Raw genomic sequence first — 21511 nt, forward strand, 5'->3', positions numbered from 1 at the left:
TTAAAACAACATGTGCACATCTGAATGCACCAAAAAAGCTGCAAAGCAACAATAAAAGTAATTTTAATTACTTCAGAAGTTCTAATGATATACAGCAGGCTTCTACAACCTGAGCAAGCCTATTCACAATTCAATAATTCAGATGGAAGAGCACTTGCTTTCTGAACTTTTGAACATTTCCAGTTTGTCCTCCAATTAATTCATTACCAACATACAAAATAATGTCAACACACCAGACTATCAAGTAAATTGGACTTGAAGTCCAATTACCAATCAGCTTTTAGCAATCTAAAAATCTTCTGTTTCAACATTATTTCAGAAAGAACTTTCTGTCAAGTCTACTTACTCTCACAAGCACACATATGACCACAAGGCTGGAAAAGCACTGCTGCCTTTTTGTCTGAACACACTACACATTCTTCAATCTGTAAAGAACAATAAACACCCATATGAGAAAAGTTTATCTTGTGCTCTCTACATTAATTTGCTTTTACACTCTCTTTGGCAAGGCATGTGGACTTTAAGAAGCTCCACCTAGTGCTATTTTAAGTAATTCAGCACCCCAAAATGCAATTTAAATGAGTTATTACATTGACTTCTAAGAATAGATATTCGCCGGCAATATTTATATGTTCAGTACACTCACAGGCACAGAAAAGCACCCAAGACAGTATATGCTCTTTTTATTTATTCTTTTCTCCTTCTTTGTTCCACCATATATACTTAGATTCACTTACAAGAGACTTTTATAGTAATCTCTTTCAATATTCTGGGTTAGGGTTTCTCAAGCCCTTTAATGTGATGAACTGTATATACAGTGTGACCATAGACACCACATACCACTCCATTCATACTGGCCTGGACTACCTCTTCCAGTTCACAGAACTGTTGTCCAGGTTCATTCATTTCTTAACCTTGCAGATGCTACCGTAAGTTTTTATCTAGGAGTATAAGAGATGTATAGAACCGGTATTTCACTCCTTCAATCTAATTTAGCAGAAGAAATCAAAGGAAGGTTATCCACAAAGGTTAGCTTCACCTGGGAAAGCTGATTTCCACAGACCAGCTTCTTTAAATAGACCAGTGGAAATAGAAGCCTTACTTTGCTGCTCTGAATCACCCCGTGGCAGAACCTTTTCACTGATTATGAAAGAAAGCTTAGAGAAAAGCAGCTCACACTATGTTAACATTTGGCCTTTGAAAATATGCATGGCAGAATAGTGAACGGTATAAATAGTAAAAATAAGAGAGTAAACAGTAAAAACAGTACAAGTTCATATTTACATTTCCTACATTCAATCTGAGGCAGAGAAAAAAAATACCACAGAAGCAGACTAGTCAAATCTGTTTGGAAAAAGAAAAAAAGAACAGAGTGGATTTTCCACAGATCAGAAAACCTGCACGTGGAACATGAGATTGTTTTGTTTTGTTTTATTTTTCAAGAGCCAAAAAGCAAAGGAAGGACAAAACCTCATGATTATGGGGAATAAAAGAATACTCAAACAGAAAAGCAATGGGGATGCACCCATATAGTCACAAATACTTGGAAGCAATCATTTGCAAAACATGAGGACCTTATTGGGATTAGGTCCACAAAACAGGGCACAACTGGTTGACAGTCTGAAGGAGAAAGACAGGACAACGAAATTCATGAATCCAAAGAAAGAGAAGGTGAAAGCCGAAAGCAATTATTAACTTCAAAAACAAGCACAAATTAACTAACTCAGTTTACAGGCAAATCATCTTTCCAAGCAGCCCTAAGGAATAAAAGAACTCAGAAGAACTGAGTATTACTGAAGGAAATTATACTTCAGAAAAAGCAGCAATTTATCTTAACATAGCCAAAAAATTACCATGGGGGAGAAAAAACAGATCTATCTAAATAAACCATCCTCAGATGACTGTACTAGGAACTCTGAGGACCTGAACAACAAACACATTGCAAGGTGGGGAAAGTATGAGGGGCAGGTAGGACATGAGTACAGCCAAACAGAAAGAGCAACATACAATGTTGGGACAAGGTACCATTACGATGCAAAAATAATTATATCCACTGAGACACCTGTAAGGCAAACTACCATTTAAAATATACTACACTTTTCCTTGACCTCTTTTTTTTACTTTTCCATTAAATTCAGAAAGAGAATGAATAAACTGTGGAAGTTTTTACCTTTGTCCTAGACTGAACTTGTTCTTTACAGATGAGGCATTTTTTCACCCGTGGTGAGCACAGAGAACATGTGGCAATGTGTCCACATGGGCCAAATAGAGTATCTCTCTTCATATCTGAACACACCATACATTCTTCTAAGGTTTCAGAATCATTGTTGATCATAGATGGACTTCGGGAACCAACTTGACCACTACAAAGAAACCTTGCAGTCAAACTGAAAGAATGCTAAAAATTATTAATTTAAAATACACATCAATTGGCTGTTTATCTGTACGCTCCTGTGCATTCAGGTGTAGGCGTATCATCATAAAGCAATCCTAACTGCATTTTCCCAAACGTACAGTTGACATCAGAGTGCAAGATCTCATGCTTAGGTGAGACATTGTACAGAACCAGGCCACACAAGTTAGAATAGCATCTCGTGAATGTAAAAAACCCTTCCTCCCATCCTGCGAGTTTACTTATTAATAGAGATATACCCTGTAGATTCAGAACTCCACAACTTAACACCTTAATCTTGACTAAATTTCCAACACTTAGCAAACGGCAGGCTTGTAAAAAAGCACCCCCAAACACCTGCAGTGAATGCGCCTCGGATCTCCGTCCTACACTGCAGCTCGCCCAGCACAGGGAGTGCGCGCAGAACTGCACCACCTCATCCCCACAGCCCTCACCAGCCCATAAAAGGTGGCGAGGAAGAAAAGCAGCCACAGGGACGAGGCCAGACACACACAGATGGAAAGACTCTGAAGAAATAAGCATCTTGCACACCAGAGCAGCATCAACAAAAACATTCTCTATGACATTTCGAAAGCACATTTTTGATTTCTACACAGGAATTAAGGATGAGACTCATGTAAGCCAACTGTGGGAACACAATTAAGACAAGTAGCAAGCTGAAACTTCTCATACTGCATGCACTTCATAACACTATACTTCATTGAAACTCTAATTCCTAGAGAAGTGCTTCTCAGACATCAGACCTAGCTCTTCCTTCTCCTTTTACAGGATCATACAATCATTCAGGTTGACGTGTACTTAGGAGGTCACTCACTCAAAGCAGCATCAACACTGAATTCACACCACGTTATACTGGGCTTTGCCCATTCCAGTCTTCAAAACTTGCATGGACAGAGATTTCACAAACTCCTTGGGCAACCTGTCACAATGCTTAGTTAATTCTTTCAGCCTTTTCTGGCATGGTTTGAAGTTCTACCAGTCTTCACCTGCACGTTCCCAACTTCCCATTCTTCTCCCTCCTCCTGTAAGACTTGTGCAAGTTTCAACAAATGTATTTGTAAACAGCTTTCAATGTACCATAGAAAATAAAGAATTAATTGAAAGTCAAGAAAAAGCACACATGTTTTAACACTATTGCTAATAAAGGCACAATGTTTTAGACACTTCGATTAATCTGTAGGAAGCAGAGATTTGGAAACTGCGTATTTTATGACTGTACAAACCTGACTTTTTCTTTGTGACATTTAGCCAATGCTTTGCAGAGACTAGGATCAGGGCAGAGGTCGAGAGGAGACTGCCCCTTCTTATTACGAATGCTGAGGTCAGCTCCGTTGGCTGCCAGGAAGCAGGCAATAGATGCTGCACTCTTCTTCTCTGCTCCCTGAGTGCCAAGTCCCATTATTAACTGGAAGAAAACAAATATGTAGGCAACTTGAGAGACTCTCTGAACAGTTAGGAATATTCTGGCTTCTGGCTAAAGGAGAACTACTTGACATGCACACATGCACATAAACACACATATTAATCTGTCCCAACATACATAAATCCATAAGCCCAAGGAAGCACCTCTAGCACTAAAATCAAAACAATCATATGGTTGCTTAATTTTGAGTCATCTGTACTCAACTTTCCTTTCAGGAACTAAAATTCAGCTAGGAACAGCTCAGCTGTTGAAGGATTCAACCTCCTGCACACCTATACTCACTTGTAAGGTGCCTGTCCTTATCTACATAAGCACTGTAAAGGGCACAGTCCTAGTGGGTATATTCAGAATACACTCAAAGTATACTGAAATTGCTGAGTTCAGACAAAATGCTGCTGCTGCCACCACCACACTTGGACTGAAAACATAGCCGGGCAAAGAAATTAATGCACTCTTTTAGTCTAGTGAGTAAATGACCTGCCCAAGGAAGACTTGATTTCAGCTGCCTTCTTAGCCTCGAGGGGTTTAAACTCACACACCTGTCCTCATGTCCTAATCACGTAGTGCTCTTTCACCCTTTCACAACTATTACTGTATTTCTGTATTAGTGTACCTATTACACACAATTCACAGCATCAGCTAGAAAAATGAAGAGAGAAGGCTCGCTACTATGGCCCAGCCAAGGAGAGGATTCACCCACTCTGGAGCCTTAAGAATCCCTCAGCAAACTACACTAGACTATATTCAAAGGGACAGCTTTGGCACAGCCCCAATTCAAGGAGTTTTAAGTGCTGAACTCCAGAATTATAAAGGCTTCAACACTAGGACAGAGGCAGAATTATGTATGCACCTCTTTCCCTTTAACTGATTTAAGTGCCCAACTTGACTGATGTACTACTTTCTATGCCACCTTCAGTTTGTATAATCTATCCCTGCAGCTAGTCTTCTAAAAGCTGGGTGTCAAGTATCACCCCTAAAAATTAAGTAATTTTGTCTGGATTAACAACCACTTTGTATTTAAAGAACTACATGTGCTATTTTAGACACAACAGTGTACAGGAATAAATTTAAAATACCAGATACCTGTCACTGCATGTTACTAAAGGTTGCATATCTTGAAGTCCAAGCTATGAAGAAAACAGTTTTCAGAACCTCTCTAGTTATTTCCCCCATGCCTCAGAGGGCACTTGTGAAGAAAAAGGCTTGGTTTGGGTCCACGTCTTGCAGCATGTGAAGTATGTATTAGAAGTCTTTACTCTGCCTTGATAACTGCAAGATTATCCTTCTCATCATACAGCCACTCATTTTCCTAGGGAAGCAATTTTTTTAAACCTCAGTCTGTACATTTTCTTCTAGTTACAAGTTCTTATACCAGTAAGTATTACTGAGGTGCTATGAGACTCCCAAATGTCACTTCTTGAACTCACAGATATTCATGGTCCTGCATTCTTCCCTAAGATCAGGTAAGAATAGCACAGCTTCAAAGACTTCATACCAGGAAAACCAGTAAGAGAGAAATTGTTTTATGGTGTTCAGGTCACAGAACATTTTTGTTTATAAATTCAGTCTGTTATTCTGCACCTCAATTACCGCATTGGCTGAAGTGAAGCACAAGTTTTATCTAGCTTCAGTCCAAGTACCTTGGCCCACATCAGTAATCCAGCCAAAGTAGCTCAACGTCCAGTGAAAGCTTATTTGCTCACAGGTTGGCAGGGCAGACTTTCTGAAAGTGTGCCTACACTGAACAACTTGCTATAGTCCTTTCTTCATTGCTGGGATAAGAGTTCTCTTACCATCCACATTTGCACCTCATGGGCTCTGATCTGTTCCTGAACTGAAACAGCTATTGTGTCTCCAAGAGGAAAATCAAACACACCTAACAGGACAGTTTGCATCACTCAGTGTGGAGACACACTATGCCAAGATCGGCTCCTCCATCTGGAAGGATGTCATCACCTTATTCAAGAAATTCTTGAGTCTTAAAATGCCTCTGGTGCTGTACGCCTTAAAAACACCACGACAATACTGCATCCCATTACACTTTCCTGATAGTCTGCAATATTTCAGGCACACAGAACGAAAAAAACAACAAAAAAAACCCCAACCCATGCATAAAAATAAACATTATGTCTTAGTGCCTAGCACGGCTGCAGCAAGCCTTCTCCGGAGGGTGCTAGCCCCGAGACGCAGCAACACAAGCCATTCCCAGCCGATCCACCTGCAAGGAAGACGACTCTGTAACCCACACAACTAGGAGAGTATCACCTAAGTAACTGTAACTATTAAGCTGTCTTTGAAGCTGTAAACACCCAACTGACTTCCATTAGTTTCTTCAGTTCAAGTTAGGATTTGGGCAGCGGCGTAATTTTGAATCTTACAAGCATTTTAAGGGTCTGAAAGACACCTATATCAAAATAAGCTACACTAAATGAGCCTGGAGAATAATACGATTATTTAGAACAAACAGTACCTTAGACCAAGGAATACTGCATCTGTAATAAAGCAACTGAAAAGACTTTTTTTGTCGTGGTGGGGACCACAGTTCAAAAAATTTCTCCTTACAATCATCTCAATGTGCTGCATGAAGAACTTCAAAATTATTTAAAGAAATGAGATTCACTGCTCATAGCACCTGAACACAGAAATATTTTCCAAATTATTATCTAAAATTTGTAGGGCTTTCTATACTATCGAGATTGTTCACTACATGCATTTTGAATAGGCTATCAAAAAACAGCTGAGGAAACCCGAAAAAAAATTGTTTTGGCTATTGTAACAGCTTAACACTGACATTCAGAAGGAACTACTACAAGACAATGCTAAAGTATTCATTCCATATAATTCCACTTATGAAATGACTTCACAATATCAATAAAATCAATGTTTCATCAAACAAGTGGGCAGCATCAAAAGCAGTGTGGCCAGTAGGGCAAAGGAGGTGACTCTGCCCACTTTACTCCACTCTGGTGAGACCCCACCCGGAGTCCTGCGTCCAGCTCTGGAGCCCTCAGCACAGGAAGGACATGGAGCTGTTGGAGTGGGTCCAGAGGAGGCCACAAAAACGATCAGAGGGCTGAAGCACCTCTCCTGTGAGGACCAGCTGAGAGAGTGGTGGCTGTTCAGCCTGGAGAAGGCTCCAGGGAGACCTGATTGTGGCCTCTCAGTACTTAAAGGGGGCTGATGAGGAAGATGGGGACAGGCTTTTTAGCAGCACCTGTTGCAATAGGACAGAATCACAGAATCACAGAATAGTAGGGGTTGGAAGGGACCACTGTGGGTCATCTAGTCCAACCCCCCTGCCGAAGCAGGGGCACCTACAGCAGGCTGCACAGGACCGCGTCCAGGCGGGTCTTGAATATCTCCAGAGAAGGAGACTCCACAACCTCCCTGGGCAGCCTGTTCCAGTGCTCCGTCACCCTCAGAGGGAAGAAGTTCTTCCTCATGTTCAGCTGGAACTTCCTATGCTTCAGTCTGTGCCCATTGCCCCTTGTCCTGTCACTGGGCACCACTGAAAAGAGCTTGGCCCCATCCTCCTGACACCCACCCTTCAGATATTTATAAGCATTTATTAGGTCCCCTCGCAGCCTTCTCTTCTTCAGGCTGAACAAGCCCAGCTCCCTCAGCCTCTCCTCGTAGGGGAGATGTTCCAGTCCCCTCATCATCCTCGTAGCCCTCCGCTGGACTCTCTCCAGTAGCTCTTCATCTTTCTTGAACTGGGGAGCCCAGAACTGGACACAGTACTCCAGATGGGGCCTCACCAGGGCAGTGTAGAGGGGGAGGAGAACCTCCCTCGTCCTGCTGGCCACAATCCTCCTAATGCACCCCAGGATGCCATTGGCTTTCTTGGCAGCCAGGGCACACTGCTGGCTCATGGTTAACCTGTCGTCCACCAGGACACCCAGGTCCCTCTCCGCAGAGCTGCTCTCCAGCAGGTCCACCCCAAGCCTGTACTGGTGCATGGGCTTGTTCCGCCCCAGGTGCAGGACCCTGCATTTGCCTTTGTTGAACCTCATCAGGTTCCTCTCTGCCCAACTCTCCAGCCTGTCCAGGTCACGCTGAATGGCAGCACAGCCTTCTGGTGTATCCACCACTCCTCCCAGTTTGGTGTCATCAGCAAACTTACTGAGGGTACATTCTAACTCTTCATCCAGGTCGTTGATGAAGAAGTTAAACAAGACTGGGCCCAGTACTGACCCCTGGGGGACACCACTTGTTATCAGCCTCCAACTAGACTCAGCGCCGCTGATGACAACCCTCTGAGTTCTGCCATTCAGCCAGTTCTCTATCCACTTCACCGACCACTCATCCAGCCCACACTTCCTCAGCTTCCCTAGGAGGATATCATGGGAGACTGTGTCGAAAGCCTTGCTGAAGTCAAGGTAGACAACATCCACGGCTCTCCCTTCATCTACCCAGCCAGTCATGTCATCGTAGAAAGCTATTAGATTGGTCAGGCACAATTTCCCCTTGGTGAATCCATGCTGACTACTCCTGATAACCTTCTTTTCTTCCACTTGCTTCATGATGGCCTCCAAGATAAGCTGCTCCATCACCTTTCCCGGGATGGAGGTGAGGCTGACGGGCCTGTAGTTCCCTGGGTCCTCCTTCTTGCCCTTTTTGAAGATTGGAGTGACATTGGCCTTCCTCCAGTCCTCGGGCACCTCTCCTGTCCTCCAGGACCTCTCAAAGATGATGGAGAGTGGCTCAGCAATGACATCCGCCAGCTCCCTCAGCACTCATGGGTGCATTCCATCGGGGCCCATGGATTTGTGGACGTCCAGATTGCTTAAGTGATCCCTCACACAGTCCTCCTCGACCAAGGGAAAGTCGTCCTCTTTGTAGGCTTCTTCTCTTACCTCCGGGGCCTGGGATTCCTGAGGGCCAGTCTTAGCACTGAAGACTGAAGGACAAGGGGTAATGGTTTAAAACTAAAAGAGGGCAGACTTAGACTGGATATAAGGAAGAAATTCTTTACAGTGAGGGTGGTGAAACGCTAGAACAGGTTGCTCAGAGAGGTGGTCGATGCCCCATCCCTAGAAACACTCAAGGTCAGGTTGGACGGGGCTCTGAGCAGCCTGGTTTGGTTGAAGACGTCCCTGCTCACTGCACTGAGGTTGGACTAGATGGCCTCTAAAGGTCCCTTCCAAGACAACCCATTCTATGATTTGTATTTTAAACCATGTTCAAAGCAAAAAGTAAGAAATGGTAGAATTTCCATGAAGTTGCTGTCCAACCAACTTTATCAAATACCAAAAATATCTAAAATCCTGCAAGTGAAAATTTTGTTCTTTTTCAGTTTATTCAACTGAAAAAAACCCAACATTATTTGTTGAAGTACTGTACTACAAAGAGGCACCCTACGGGGCTCAGTAGTTCGGTGTCTTCAGGACAGTAGTCCAAAGTTAATTAAAATTCAGCCAAGCAAAAATAAGCTCTGAAAAACTACATATTTATGTACCAGATTTGCTATCACATAGTCTAAAGGAATAGGACATGTTTTCCCAATCTTTAAAAAATTGATAAAAATTAATCCAAAAAAATACAGATTCCATCAATTTAAGTTATCATATTCACAAAAAACAACCCCTTACTGTTTCCAAGACTAAATTATTAATCCTATTTATCCTCTACTACCCATCACCTGTAACTGTAATTCTACACAAGACAAATTACAAATGTAATTTTGCGTAGCTTTAAAGGTCCAGATGCCTGCACATATTTTAGCAGCCTAGATTCTGTCTTTTTTTGACATATGATTTTGGGCCAAAGGTGGCTTACTATCAAAACTGTTTACTGCTAAAATCTAGTTTACAGCATTTTTACTTTACCTTTACTTAAATAAAGGTAGATACGTACAAGTATTGTTCTCATTTACTATTTTCCACAAAACAACATTTTGAAGATAGTTTTTCTAAAAGAGTTTTTTTTAACCAACGATACAGCTCAAATGAAACTTGAAAAAACCCTTATTCTTTGAAACATTAAATCCCTCAAACCTAACATTTTGAAAGGCAGTAGAAAAGACCACGCTTCTTATGTCAAAACACTCAAAACAGAACTTTAGTTTCACTGAGGATGTGACTAACGAGATGGGTAACATAGAAACCTATTGATGAAATTCTGAATCAGAGAAAAAGTATTTATCTCCCATTCATTCATTTCACAATTAAATACATATACACAAATTATTTTGGCCACCCTCTCACAGAGTCCATTTCAGATCATCGAAAAAACTGAGCTGTAATTGCTTTCTTCCTCTCACTTAAATGACACAAGTGTTTTCTTACATATGCCACTCCTATTTTACATCTCTTTTCAAAGGTTATTCCAGTGTATTTCAGTGAGTTAAGTAACCAGTTTGAAAAACCTTTGCTGTACAGTGGAATTACTGTTATGAACAAAGGCTTTTTAATAAAGCTGGTGGGGTTTTTTCGAATGAAATGCAAAACTTATCACCCACAGATAAATTAGAAAAAAATATTATGACACTGGTAACTAATGATTCAGCAAATCTGATCCACTGTTATGTTGTCCATCTTTAATATTTCAAGAAAAAAAAATGTTCACATTTCTCAATCCCACTCACTCCAGAATTTTAATTCTCCGTTGCAAAAATACAAAACAATAAACTTCATCTTTACATATGCTGTTCATATACCTTTTTGAGCGTGAGCATTTCTTTTTTCAATAAAATATTTTGACCTTTATTACCTGGATTCTCTTTGACTATTTCCTTACTACAGCACAATTTCTGAAATGAACTCTGTCAGAAAGATGCACAACAATGAACACACGAAGATTAAGCATGCCTTGTTCTAACAGAATAAACTTTCAGAAGGTTATACAAGCAGCCAAACAATTAAAGCTACAAAGACATGCAAGACACCGAATCACAGAAAAAAATTTCAGTCTTATTCTGCACTGTAATACTGTTTATTTCCCTTTGCTAAAAAGTTACTTTTGATTTTTTGGCAGCCATACATGTTCACTATGAAAGACAGATTTGCAAAAATATTTTGAACTAAATAATCCATATTTTTCTTTAACAAAGACAATGACTACATGTGAAAAGCCACATGTTCCAATGTGATTTCTACCTACGCTGCAGTCCAATGCAGAATGTCTGCATAACTTCTGCTGTCAAAAACCAGTTCAACAGTACAGAACTAGACAAACCAGACAAACAGACAAATGTACAGGGAAAAAAGGAATAAATAAATGCATTTTATTTACTGTGTTCTTTGATGGCTCCCAAGCAGTATCTACCTTGCCCACATCTTGCATGTCTTGGAGCTGGCGAAGCTGTGACAGCGTGTGGTGTCTCAGGGCTTCATGCAGGGGAGTATCCCCATCTTTATCCTGAATATCCAGCTTAGCACCTGCACGGACTAAGAGCTGAAAAGAAAAAGAACCCAATTTCAAACTCAAAAAAGCGCTATTTATTCCTTTTAAAACTAATTTCAGTGAAACTACTGTTTAGGATGCTCTAGGAGGTCTACACTTCACAGTTGAGTTTATTTAAATCTACTTTCCATACTTCGAGCTCAGCCTTCAGCTGAAGCATTTATCTCTTTCAAATATCAAGGTTATTTCAGCAGAAGCCTAATGCTTGCCTGTGCTCCAAGGAAGCGCTACAAGAGATGCTATTTTAGAGCACTCTTTCTACTGTCCAAAACTTGTAATTCTTACAAGACACCCTACAAACAATGTAACAGATTACAGCAATATATCAGAAACAGAACAAGTGGGCAATAATTTAGATATGGATATATTCTTTACTATTAGGTTTCGATGACCTAAAAAACCACCACTTTCACACCACGCTGAACTTTACAACTTAATTTACAGTATCCTCCCATTAGCAAAGTAGTTAAGCACGTACTTCAGTTTATTCTAACTCAGCAGAAGACATAAAAACCACTGACACTATTAAATACTATCTCTGAACACTTTGGAAAGTAAGGAACTGTTAAGACTCATCTTTACGGCTAATTTTAGACACAGGTTCCAGGTCACATGACATAAAAGCAAGCACAAGGCTGCACAGGGCCTCCTTTTCATGCTGCCTTCACATACAGCTGTAACTCGATGCACCAAAACTTTCTTAAATATGCTGTTAAACAAAACAAATCAACTCATGCTGTCAAATAACAATTAACCCTGAAAATGAAACCCTGTCATTGTTGCTATTCAGACACCTGCAGATAGCAGCTGAGGTTTTAACTTTCATTTTGAGCTTTTGCCACTCTGCAAAATTCAGATTAGCAGCAGAGACAAAAGGTATAGCCTAGAAACAGGAATACAAGAAGGGCGATCTCCCTCTTTGGCAATCCACATGCTTGCAAGGGTCTCAGCCTCTTGGAACCAAAGAATCTCTTGACTCTAGAAAAGGCTGAAAGGAAAATAGCTTAAAAGGAATACAGAACTTAATTTTCAAGTAAATACGCGCCTGTAATTTGCTGCAGTTTACCATTTTCCCCAATGTTTTCTTCCACAAGTGAAACCAAGAAAACCAGCTAACAGTTGCAACAGTCTCCCCCCAACCTCTTACTCTCTCTAAATGGACTTACTCTAGCCCAGTTTTTCGTACTCATATTCATGTCTTGTATCTGCCACTAGCTATTCACTGCTGAAGAGTTTCTCCTTGAAGAAAATCTATATGAGGACTCTTTTCATAGCAGCCTGGAATCTTTGGCTTCTATGGAAATTTAAAGCCTTTGCAGAAGTTAAAAAAAAATAATTAGAAAAAAGCCAATCACCACCCTTTGTCATGGCAGCAGGCCTTTTAAAAAAAACCCTGCTACCTTTGACCACTATTCCACAGATGCCTAAGCGTACAACCCAGCCCTGGAAGGTACCCAACAGGAATTAATTTTGAAATATGGAGCCAACACGTTCTTTGCATGGCTGCATGAGTTATTTTGGGACTTCTCAAAGTTAATCCAACTCTGAAGTACGGATACTCTAAGGGGTCATTCACTTAAACACTCTCGGATATAAGCACGTCAGTCCAATACTTATGCTAGTTCTCCTACGTGCCTACCTTCCTGCCCATCTGCTACATTATTATTGTATTCCCAGGTACTGGGTCAGTTCCAAAAGGGCATAAGAGCTCACTAAACATATCTGCCGAATACCTTGTAGGATGCAAGCAACACTGACTCTAGGAAACCATTCTTTTGGTAGCAGACAGTTCCATATACAGAGACATATCACGTGTTTCACTGTAATGGGATCAGATCCATCAACACAGGGAGATGGAGAAACCTTACAGGAAAGTAACACTAAGCAGAACTGCAGATATAGGTCTGCTTAGGGGGACAAGTCTCTGTAGGCCTGAACAAGAGACCATTTTTAAAATAAGATGACTCTCACTCTACAAATTACAAAAAGTTATGGAGAGCCAAAGCCAGGTTACTGTATTCACTCATAGGGAACATCTCCTACAGCAGCGAGTTGCTCTCTCTGAGCCTCAACAGCCCACGCCAGCAATCCAAACACTAAGTCACACAGGTCCCATATGGACAGTGCACACAGGCCAGAACGAACGGGCTGTGCCAGACTCCCGCTTCCTGTGCCAGCAACAAAGTTCTATTAAATTGAAGCATTAACTTTTGCAACCATGCAAGCAAAACCAACAGAAATAGCATTACTTTCACCAGTAAGGTAGCTCTGTTACTGCTTATAGCTCTCCCAAGCTAAGAACGGGGAAAGTTACACGCTCAGAAGACTGAAAAGTAGTTAAAGTCATAAAAAGATGTTTCATTTACAGGTACAATCTGCAAAAGCTATGAGCAAGAGTAATTACTGATACAGTAACAGGCATCAAAAATGCTATTTGAAGGTCCCATTACAGGACCACAAGACTCAGACAAGTAACAGAGGAACACATTCTGCCTTACCCATGAAGGAGGGATGCTGGAACTGGCAACTGCATAGAGGAAACCATAATGTACATGTACAAATACTGAGTATTCCTGAAATGTCCTTCATATTGCTTACTGACCTTCTGTGAAAGTTGGCAGGTTTCAGAATTGTTCAAAATTAATGATACAAACGTTCAATGGCTACATGTTACTAAATCAATTTTTAAATGTTCATGAAGCGCCTATGTCTCAACCGCTACAATCAGCTTGAGTCAAGTACCATTAACCATATGGCTTATTGCAAATAAGATGCTTACCCTAACAATTTGTGTGTGCTGTCGTTCAACGGCAAGGTGCAGAGCAGTCTGCTGGTTAACATTCTGGATATCCAGGTTAGCATTGCCCTGGAAGACATTCAAAGCATTAGAGTGTCATCATCCCAGCTACTCATCTACAGCAAGACAGTCGATCAGGGCACTGAATATGACCCTGAATAGGATTCCTAGTTTGGAGATTTCATAGCAGAAGTTATTCAATACTTCAACTATTTGCTGCACAGATGCTGATCTGTTGAAACAAACTAGGTATGAAATTTTTCAGTCCCTCTACACCATTAGGCCATTGTAATGATCTCAAAGGCAAGTCTGACCTTTAGAGGTCACCACATGTCCTTCCCTGCTCCATCGCTTCTGCATGGTGACTGCAGGTGTCAAGCAGCAAACTATTTTCGCATCAGATGGTTAACTGAAGCGTGACATTTAAACCCTCCAGAGAAGAGAGCCTTACCTGATGCACCAAAAGTTCAGCCACTTCCACGTGATTATTGAGAGCTGCCAGATGCAAGGCAGTGTAACCATCATCTTTTTTTTCATCAACAATCCATGGTCGTGGTAACTTGGACAACAATACACGCATTGCACTGAAATAAATACACAGATATGGCATAAATGCATGTATAATGTATTTGTTGAATGACAACTGGACAACAATAAAACAATACTCACTCTCAGAACTACAAAGTAGTAGTAGCTAAAACAATATTAGTATTTTTTCAAAGAGAAAGTTAGTGAAAAGCTATACGGACAGTTCCAAAGCATAATGATTTAATGTTCAGTTCCTTCCAGTTAAAGCACACAAACAAACCACACAATACCCAAAACAGAGTGTGGGAATCAGATTTTTTTGGTTTTTTTCAGAGGAAATGATATCTAGCAGTAAAAATTACCTTTAAAAAGTATTCAAACAAATTCTGAAACATAGACCACAGAAGTTATTCTCCCTGAAAATCCCTATAGCATTCTTTACTTAACTACTTAATAAGCAAGTTCCACCACATTAGATTTCATTAAAATCATTGCTTTATAAACTGATGCCATTGGCTGTAACATTTAAGACTTTCAATTTCCAGGATAAAACTGGAGTGAGACCTCTTAGGCACAGACAAAATAAATGCTGAAACTGTAAAGTGAATATTAGTGGAACACAGGAATTTTCATAACAGACAGTGGCTGTGTATACATACCATGGCAGTGTCTAGTACTCCACCCCACTTCTATATGTGCTTACCAAGATGCCTACCAAAGGAAGTGGATTTATTGTCTTACACTTTAAACTCAAGGGTGGGGAAAAGCAACCCAATTACTAGAGTATTCAAGCAGACTAAAAGACATGGAAGTCCAGAGACTACAGTGTTAAGGCTATTAATAGCACAACACTAGATAAACAAAACGGTCAATTTCGTATTCTCTTTGAAATATACTTTTCTCAAGCCCATGTGTCTTCATTTAGCTTTTAGAATAGCTAATTAACCAAACTTAATTCCCTTATTGTCTTATCTTTATAAACAGTACATGCAGCTCCCTTATGACAGTTCCTCAGAGACAAATAGAAAACCAGAAACTGCTATAATCTCACTCCAGGGAACCTCTTCTGTCATCTAATCTTTCCCTACTGTTGAAGCAACACGCTATTTACAACAGAAACAGAGCTTCTTCACAAAATTCAAACTTTAAAACCCAAGTAATACTAGCAGTCTAGCAAGGCAGGTACTATAACTAAATTAAATAGTTCTTCATTAGCCACCTGACATTTAAAACACGGGATCTCAGAAATATCCTCACAAAACGAGTCTCAACTTTTACTTAAAAGTATTTTCAACAGATAGCAATAAGCTGACAGTGGTGTAATAACTGAGGTAATCTATTCCGATAATCTGCCACCTTGAACATACACACTGCGTAAGTGCTATTCACTCCTAAACTCCCTTTTAGAGTAAACCAACAAGCTTCCTATAAAACAAACAAACAAAAAGCTGTGGTTCTGGGAATAGCTCACTCTAACGAACCCTCCTGAAAGCACAATTAAGAGTCCATGAGGTAGACTGCTGTACCAGTAAGAACGCACTCCTTCCTACATGCTTGGATGCTATCTTAACAGACCCTGACTTCTTAAGCATCCCCATGCTCTCCTGCTAAAGCACTAAGCATGCATCAATAAATCCGCAGTTTCACACTCTTAATACACCGTCCCGGCAGTCACAGGACAACAGTCACCTTTTTCCCCAGATTCAGCGCGTCCGAAGGAACCACAACTAAGTAACGGCATCTTCAGGCCACAGGATCACACAGGCCCACGGGAGACCCATGACCAGTGTGGAGCATCCACAGCCAGGCTGCGCTGAAGTTCCGCCTTCAGCAGAGCCGACATAAGCATTGCCCAGGAACCGAATGCGTTTTCCAGCCCGTGGGTTATCTCAGTCGTTTCAGGCTCCACCACAGTCACAGCTTTCTTGTGGTAAGCAAATAAATAAGAAAGCATTCTCAGCCTCTTAGGATTTCTTGTTTTCCTGCGAGGACTAAACTTCTCACTTCCTCACAGTCCAAATCACTTACAACACAGCAAAATAAGACAACGACACTTAACAGATTGTACATTGCCCACTGTGAACCATTGCTCAGCTTCTATTCTTAACGTCTTCTACAGCTCTGTCACTTGCTAGGAAAAAAGACTAGAATATCGTCTTGAAGGAGGTGACACTGCCCTGCTCTGGTGAGACTCCACCTGGAGTCCTGTGTCCAGCTCTGGAGCCCTCAGCACAGGAAGGACATGGACCTATTGGAGCAGGTCCAGAGGAGGCCACAAAAACGATCAGAGGGCTGGAACACCTCTTCTGTGAGGACAGGCTGAGAGAGTTGGGGCTGTTCAGCCTGAAGAAGGGAAGGCTGTGGGGAGACCTGATTGTGGCCTTTCAGTATCTTGAGGAGGCTTATCAGAAAGATGGGGACAGGCTGTTTAGCAGGGCCTGCTGCAACAAGATAAGGGGTAATGGCTTTAAACTAAAAGAGGGCAGATTTAGACTGGATATAAGGAAGAAATTCTTTACAGCGAGGGTGGTTAAACGCTGGCACAGGCTGCCCAGACTGGTGCAATGCCCCATCCCTGGAAACATTCAAGGCCAGGTTGGACGGGGCTCTGAGCAACATGATTTAGTTGAAGACGTCCCTGCTCATTACAGGAGGGTTGGGCTAGATGACCTCTAAAGGTCCTCTTCCAGTCCAAACCATTCTATGAGCAGGGGAAAAAAAAAAAACAAAACAAAGCCCAACATTAATTCTTTGAGAGATTCACTTATGCAGTTTCCAAAATTAAGGGTATAATTTAGTAAAACACAACTTACCGACCTTTACTAAATATAACAAAACAAATACTAGTTGCATTGATAAACATCACTTATTTTGTAATGAAATTATATATTTATATCCTAGGTTTGAAAATACTTCTCTGGTTCGCAACATTAGAACTGTTTCTAGCTGCCTTAGAGAGGGAGCGAGTCTGGAGCACTGTGGTTCGCATCGTATCTGGATGGTAGCTGGACATACCACCGTCAGGTCTTCACAAAGCTGGGCTGATACAGAGCATGCCTCAAGAGCATACAATACCAGTGGCACAACAAGCCAGTCTACTCTGTACAGTGGCTTCCCACAGGGTATCACGCCATGTAAGATCTTTATCTTCAAGTGCCAGGGTTCAGTGCTTCCAAAGATCCCATAAAACTCTGGAGTATCTACTGTGGATCATCTAAAAAGCGTAACAAAAAACATCTGAAAATTCCTTATCACTGACATAAGCAATATGACCACTGTAAGTGACCAGTAAACAATGGGGCAGCGACCACCTAAAAAAAACCCCAAGATCAAGAAACTTTTTTACAACTGCAACTACAACTTGAGGAATGCTACAGGAAGGCATCAGCACTCAAATGTGTGTTTCTCTAAATGTAGTCATCTTGTCTCCAAAGTAACTTTGGTTACTATGCAAGGAACCATGCTAACCAACTCGGATGATATTTTATATCCTTTTCTTCAGCAAGGAAATAAGGAAACTGCCAACTCCACGGAGATAAAATAATGTTTAAAGTGCATTCACGTACTTTAACAGATGCATTGAGAAGTGAATACACTTCAGAAACATTACTGTTGCCATTTCCTTAACAACTCTCATCTTTGAGAGAAAAGCAAGAAATTAACTGACTTCATATGTCGTATGCTATGAAAAAATTCACTCATCAAAATATCTGCAAGAGCGCTAGCGTTACGAGATCCTCTCTCATATATTTTCCTATTCAGTTTTCTGTCAAATATCAGGAAGATTTTAATCTGAAGCTCAACTGTAAAGTATCTGCAGGGTAAGACCGTACCTTGCTTTCAAATAAATGAGATGCCAGCTACATTGCTGGATGCTTTAAAAATGCATTCATCCTACTGAAAGAACAGAAGGACCAAAAAAACCAAACAGCTTCTACATTTAACAGATTTTTGTCTTACTTTTCACAGGGAAGCATCAGAGGGCCAGTAGCTACTCCTCAGTTGCTTCTGGCTATGCAAGCTAGAGACCACATCTCTCTTCTAGGCAAGACATTAAAATACTACAAATGGCAAATTCTTTTAAGATGTTCAGTGGCTGCATCTTCCTTCTCATTAGCTGAGAACTGGTTTCTTTCTGTGCCTTCACACGGCAGCTTTCCTTCCTACAGCTATTCTATTTTGCAGGATTTTCTAGAGCTGCTGTGAAAATTCTGACAACTTAACTAAGTGGCTACCATTCAGAACAGTACTCACTGGAACAGTCACGTTAGTGAACTAACGTCACATGCTAATCACACAATAATTCTTGATTCACTTTTCCACATAAAGCACTAAAGAAAAAAACAAATTGTACTGCTTCATTTTCAGGACTACCACACAGATGTGGGCCTGAAAACCTGTTTTTATCTTGTACACCCTAAAACAGACCACAAACTACTTCCTCTGTACTTGCATTCAAAAGATTAAGAAATCAGCAAATCTAAAGGTAACCATCCATGACCGTGAAATCAGCTGAAGAAAACTATTCAGACTACCATCTTCAGGGTATTCAACTGTACAGATTACAGGGCTAATTGAGTAGCTACAAAAATATTGATAAGATATTCAAAAGCCTTACAAAAACACCAAAATGATGTCATCACTATGCTATTTGAAAATTATTACTACAGCATTACTAACAAAAAAAAAATTGTAGCATGTAAGCATTGGCATTTGCTGGTCTGCAATATTATCAGCTTAGCAGGAAGTTGATAAATATTTCGAGCCTTTTTTCAGTTGGATGATCTTTTGCAAGTTCTGAAATTTTCTATATGGGACATCAAAAGAAAAACTTCAGGGAAAATTTCTGAGGACGTTGTCTGAAAAGCTTTGCAGGGGGTGAGGAAACTAGTTCTTTGCACATGTGTGTACAGGGGGCCTGAGATCAAGGTATTTGTTGCTTTCCCAGGCCCAGCTGTCAGGGGTACAGTGACTTATAAAGCCCACCATAATTCACATCATTTGTCCCCCTAAAATAACAGTCCAGGCTCTAATAGTCAAAAATGACTTGGCAGAAGAAACACCCTTTTATAGTGTGCTACATTTCATTTGAGATGTAGCTGAATAACAGCAAATGCTGCTGCTGAATGCACCTTTAATTTGACCTTGCCACGAGTATTTTTTTTTAATTGAGCGTTTTAGAGTCTGAAACCACAGCTTAACATATATATGATGTATTTAAATTACAAATAATAGCAGAATGCAAATTTAACAGCATTAATTTTGTATTTGCAACATAAAATGCATCACTGATCTGAACAATACACCAAATCATTTTTAGCCACATAGAGTAGTTGTTTCAACACCAACACTGGACGTGCAGAAAAAAAAAATCATTATGACCAAAAGTTTTAACATATGGTATATTATTCATCATCAACCTACATACAAAAATCTCTTTCCTTATGCAGTATTTTACTTACAGAATTTTTACAGATGCTCATCAGCATTACCTGAGAATGCCACATACCGTAATGGATATATTTGAAAAATCTACAAGATAAAAGTACTTGTAAGCAAGATGAAACTAGCACCTTGCTGTATAGCAAAGATTCCAGATTTAGCATTCTTAACTGCAAAGGCATCCTTCCATCCCATTTAAAAAAAATATATAAAGAAAAACTAGAGGAGATTCTCTGCTACCAGCTGCAATTTGACTGCAAAATGGTTTAAATGGGGAAGGCTGGAGGTTTGTGGGATGATGGTGGGGTGGTTTTTTTTATCTGGCCTTTTGGGGTTTGTTTGGTTTTTTAAAAGAACTTGATAGAGAGGCTACTTAATAATCAGCGTAAGTACATCTAACTTACACGGCTACTGAAAGACACAATCCTGCTTTCCTCTGCACTTCAATTCCTGCATTCTGTTGGCTCTACAGACACGCCGCTGTCTAGTGAGTGAAGCAACCTGCCAGACTCTCGATTTGGCAAGTTTGCTTTCAGACAGATCAATGAGAGAATCCAACTCACCCTGCAACTTCACGATCACTACAAGCAATAGGAATAAGAGAATGATGGAGCTAGAGCTGCAGGGAGGGCAGACTGCCCTTTCCAGAAGCAAAGTCATAGGATCAGCGTAAGCTCATCAGGAATCGTACCTCTAGGGGTTGTAACGATCCAGTGCACTTTCGACTACAAGTTTCTCTACTACAAGTTTCTCCTCCCTCAGGCCAGCTTTCCACTGTCTCAGTGTGACACGATTTTGTAATATATTTTACAGCAATCCCAACTTGAAGTATTCCCCCAACATCCCCGCCCCCCCCCCCCCCAATTCTCCGCTTATTCCCACCCCTGGCTCAGCTAAACCTGTTCAGCTGTTTCCTGTTACATCCTAACACAGCAGTAGGAAGAGATCAGATCTAAAGACAGTTCCCATTGCAAAGCTTTCTTTTAAGGCTATGTAGTCTGACATGCAAATGCCCCCAAAAGTGGTCCCAATACAGCATCTAAAAAGTCACCCCTTTTTGCTGGATTATTTCTCATACGCAACAGTACTCTGAGCCTGCTCACTGTGAAGCCAAAGAAATATTTGTACCAACACAGCGCAAGAAGTAACACAGGAGCAGCACAGTGCTATTTTTGGCAACGAAATGATCTTCAGTGCACGTCAGCACGCAACTTCAAGCCAAATCAGTGCCCCAACCTGGTTCACACGACACTTGCTGCACAGCACAGGGAGTTGCACTGGAAGAACGAAGCAGGGGGCATCCCTCAGGAACAAGTAACAAAGAACAGATTAATACCTTAGACTGCTATTACTGAGCACTCTGTATCATGAAATTGGAGTTCAATATTTCATATCTGACAGATGGCTCATTCAGTATAAGCTTAAGCACGCAGGCTGTTTCCTTCTTCTTGTCTCTCTGTATTTTCCAGTATCTCCTGGTATTCAAAAAAACTGATTTCAATAC

At 40.8% G+C, this 21511-nt stretch overlaps 1 protein-coding gene across 4 annotated transcripts in view; it reads right to left on the reverse strand.

Moving 5' to 3' along the window:
• The window catches only part of MIB1 (MIB E3 ubiquitin protein ligase 1), a 104465-nt gene that overhangs the window by 13341 nt on the left and 69613 nt on the right, over nt 1-21511 (reverse strand). For 3 of the 4 annotated variants that reach the window (XM_075416343.1, XM_075416342.1, XM_075416340.1), the window contains 6 exons: nt 14489-14621; nt 14020-14106; nt 11070-11231; nt 3637-3818; nt 2171-2363; nt 347-425 (listed from right to left, as the gene is read on the reverse strand). In XM_075416343.1, the coding sequence (XP_075272458.1) occupies nt 347-425; nt 2171-2363; nt 3637-3818; nt 11070-11231; nt 14020-14106; nt 14489-14621 (836 nt within the window). The remainder of the gene's footprint in view (nt 1-346; nt 426-2170; nt 2364-3636; nt 3819-11069; nt 11232-14019; nt 14107-14488; nt 14622-21511) is intronic. The other variant, XM_075416341.1, reaches the window with a different exon arrangement.

The sequence above is a fragment of the Opisthocomus hoazin genome, chromosome 3 (genome assembly GCF_030867145.1).
Source record: "Opisthocomus hoazin isolate bOpiHoa1 chromosome 3, bOpiHoa1.hap1, whole genome shotgun sequence".
In the NCBI taxonomy this organism is placed as follows: domain Eukaryota; kingdom Metazoa; phylum Chordata; class Aves; order Opisthocomiformes; family Opisthocomidae; genus Opisthocomus; species Opisthocomus hoazin.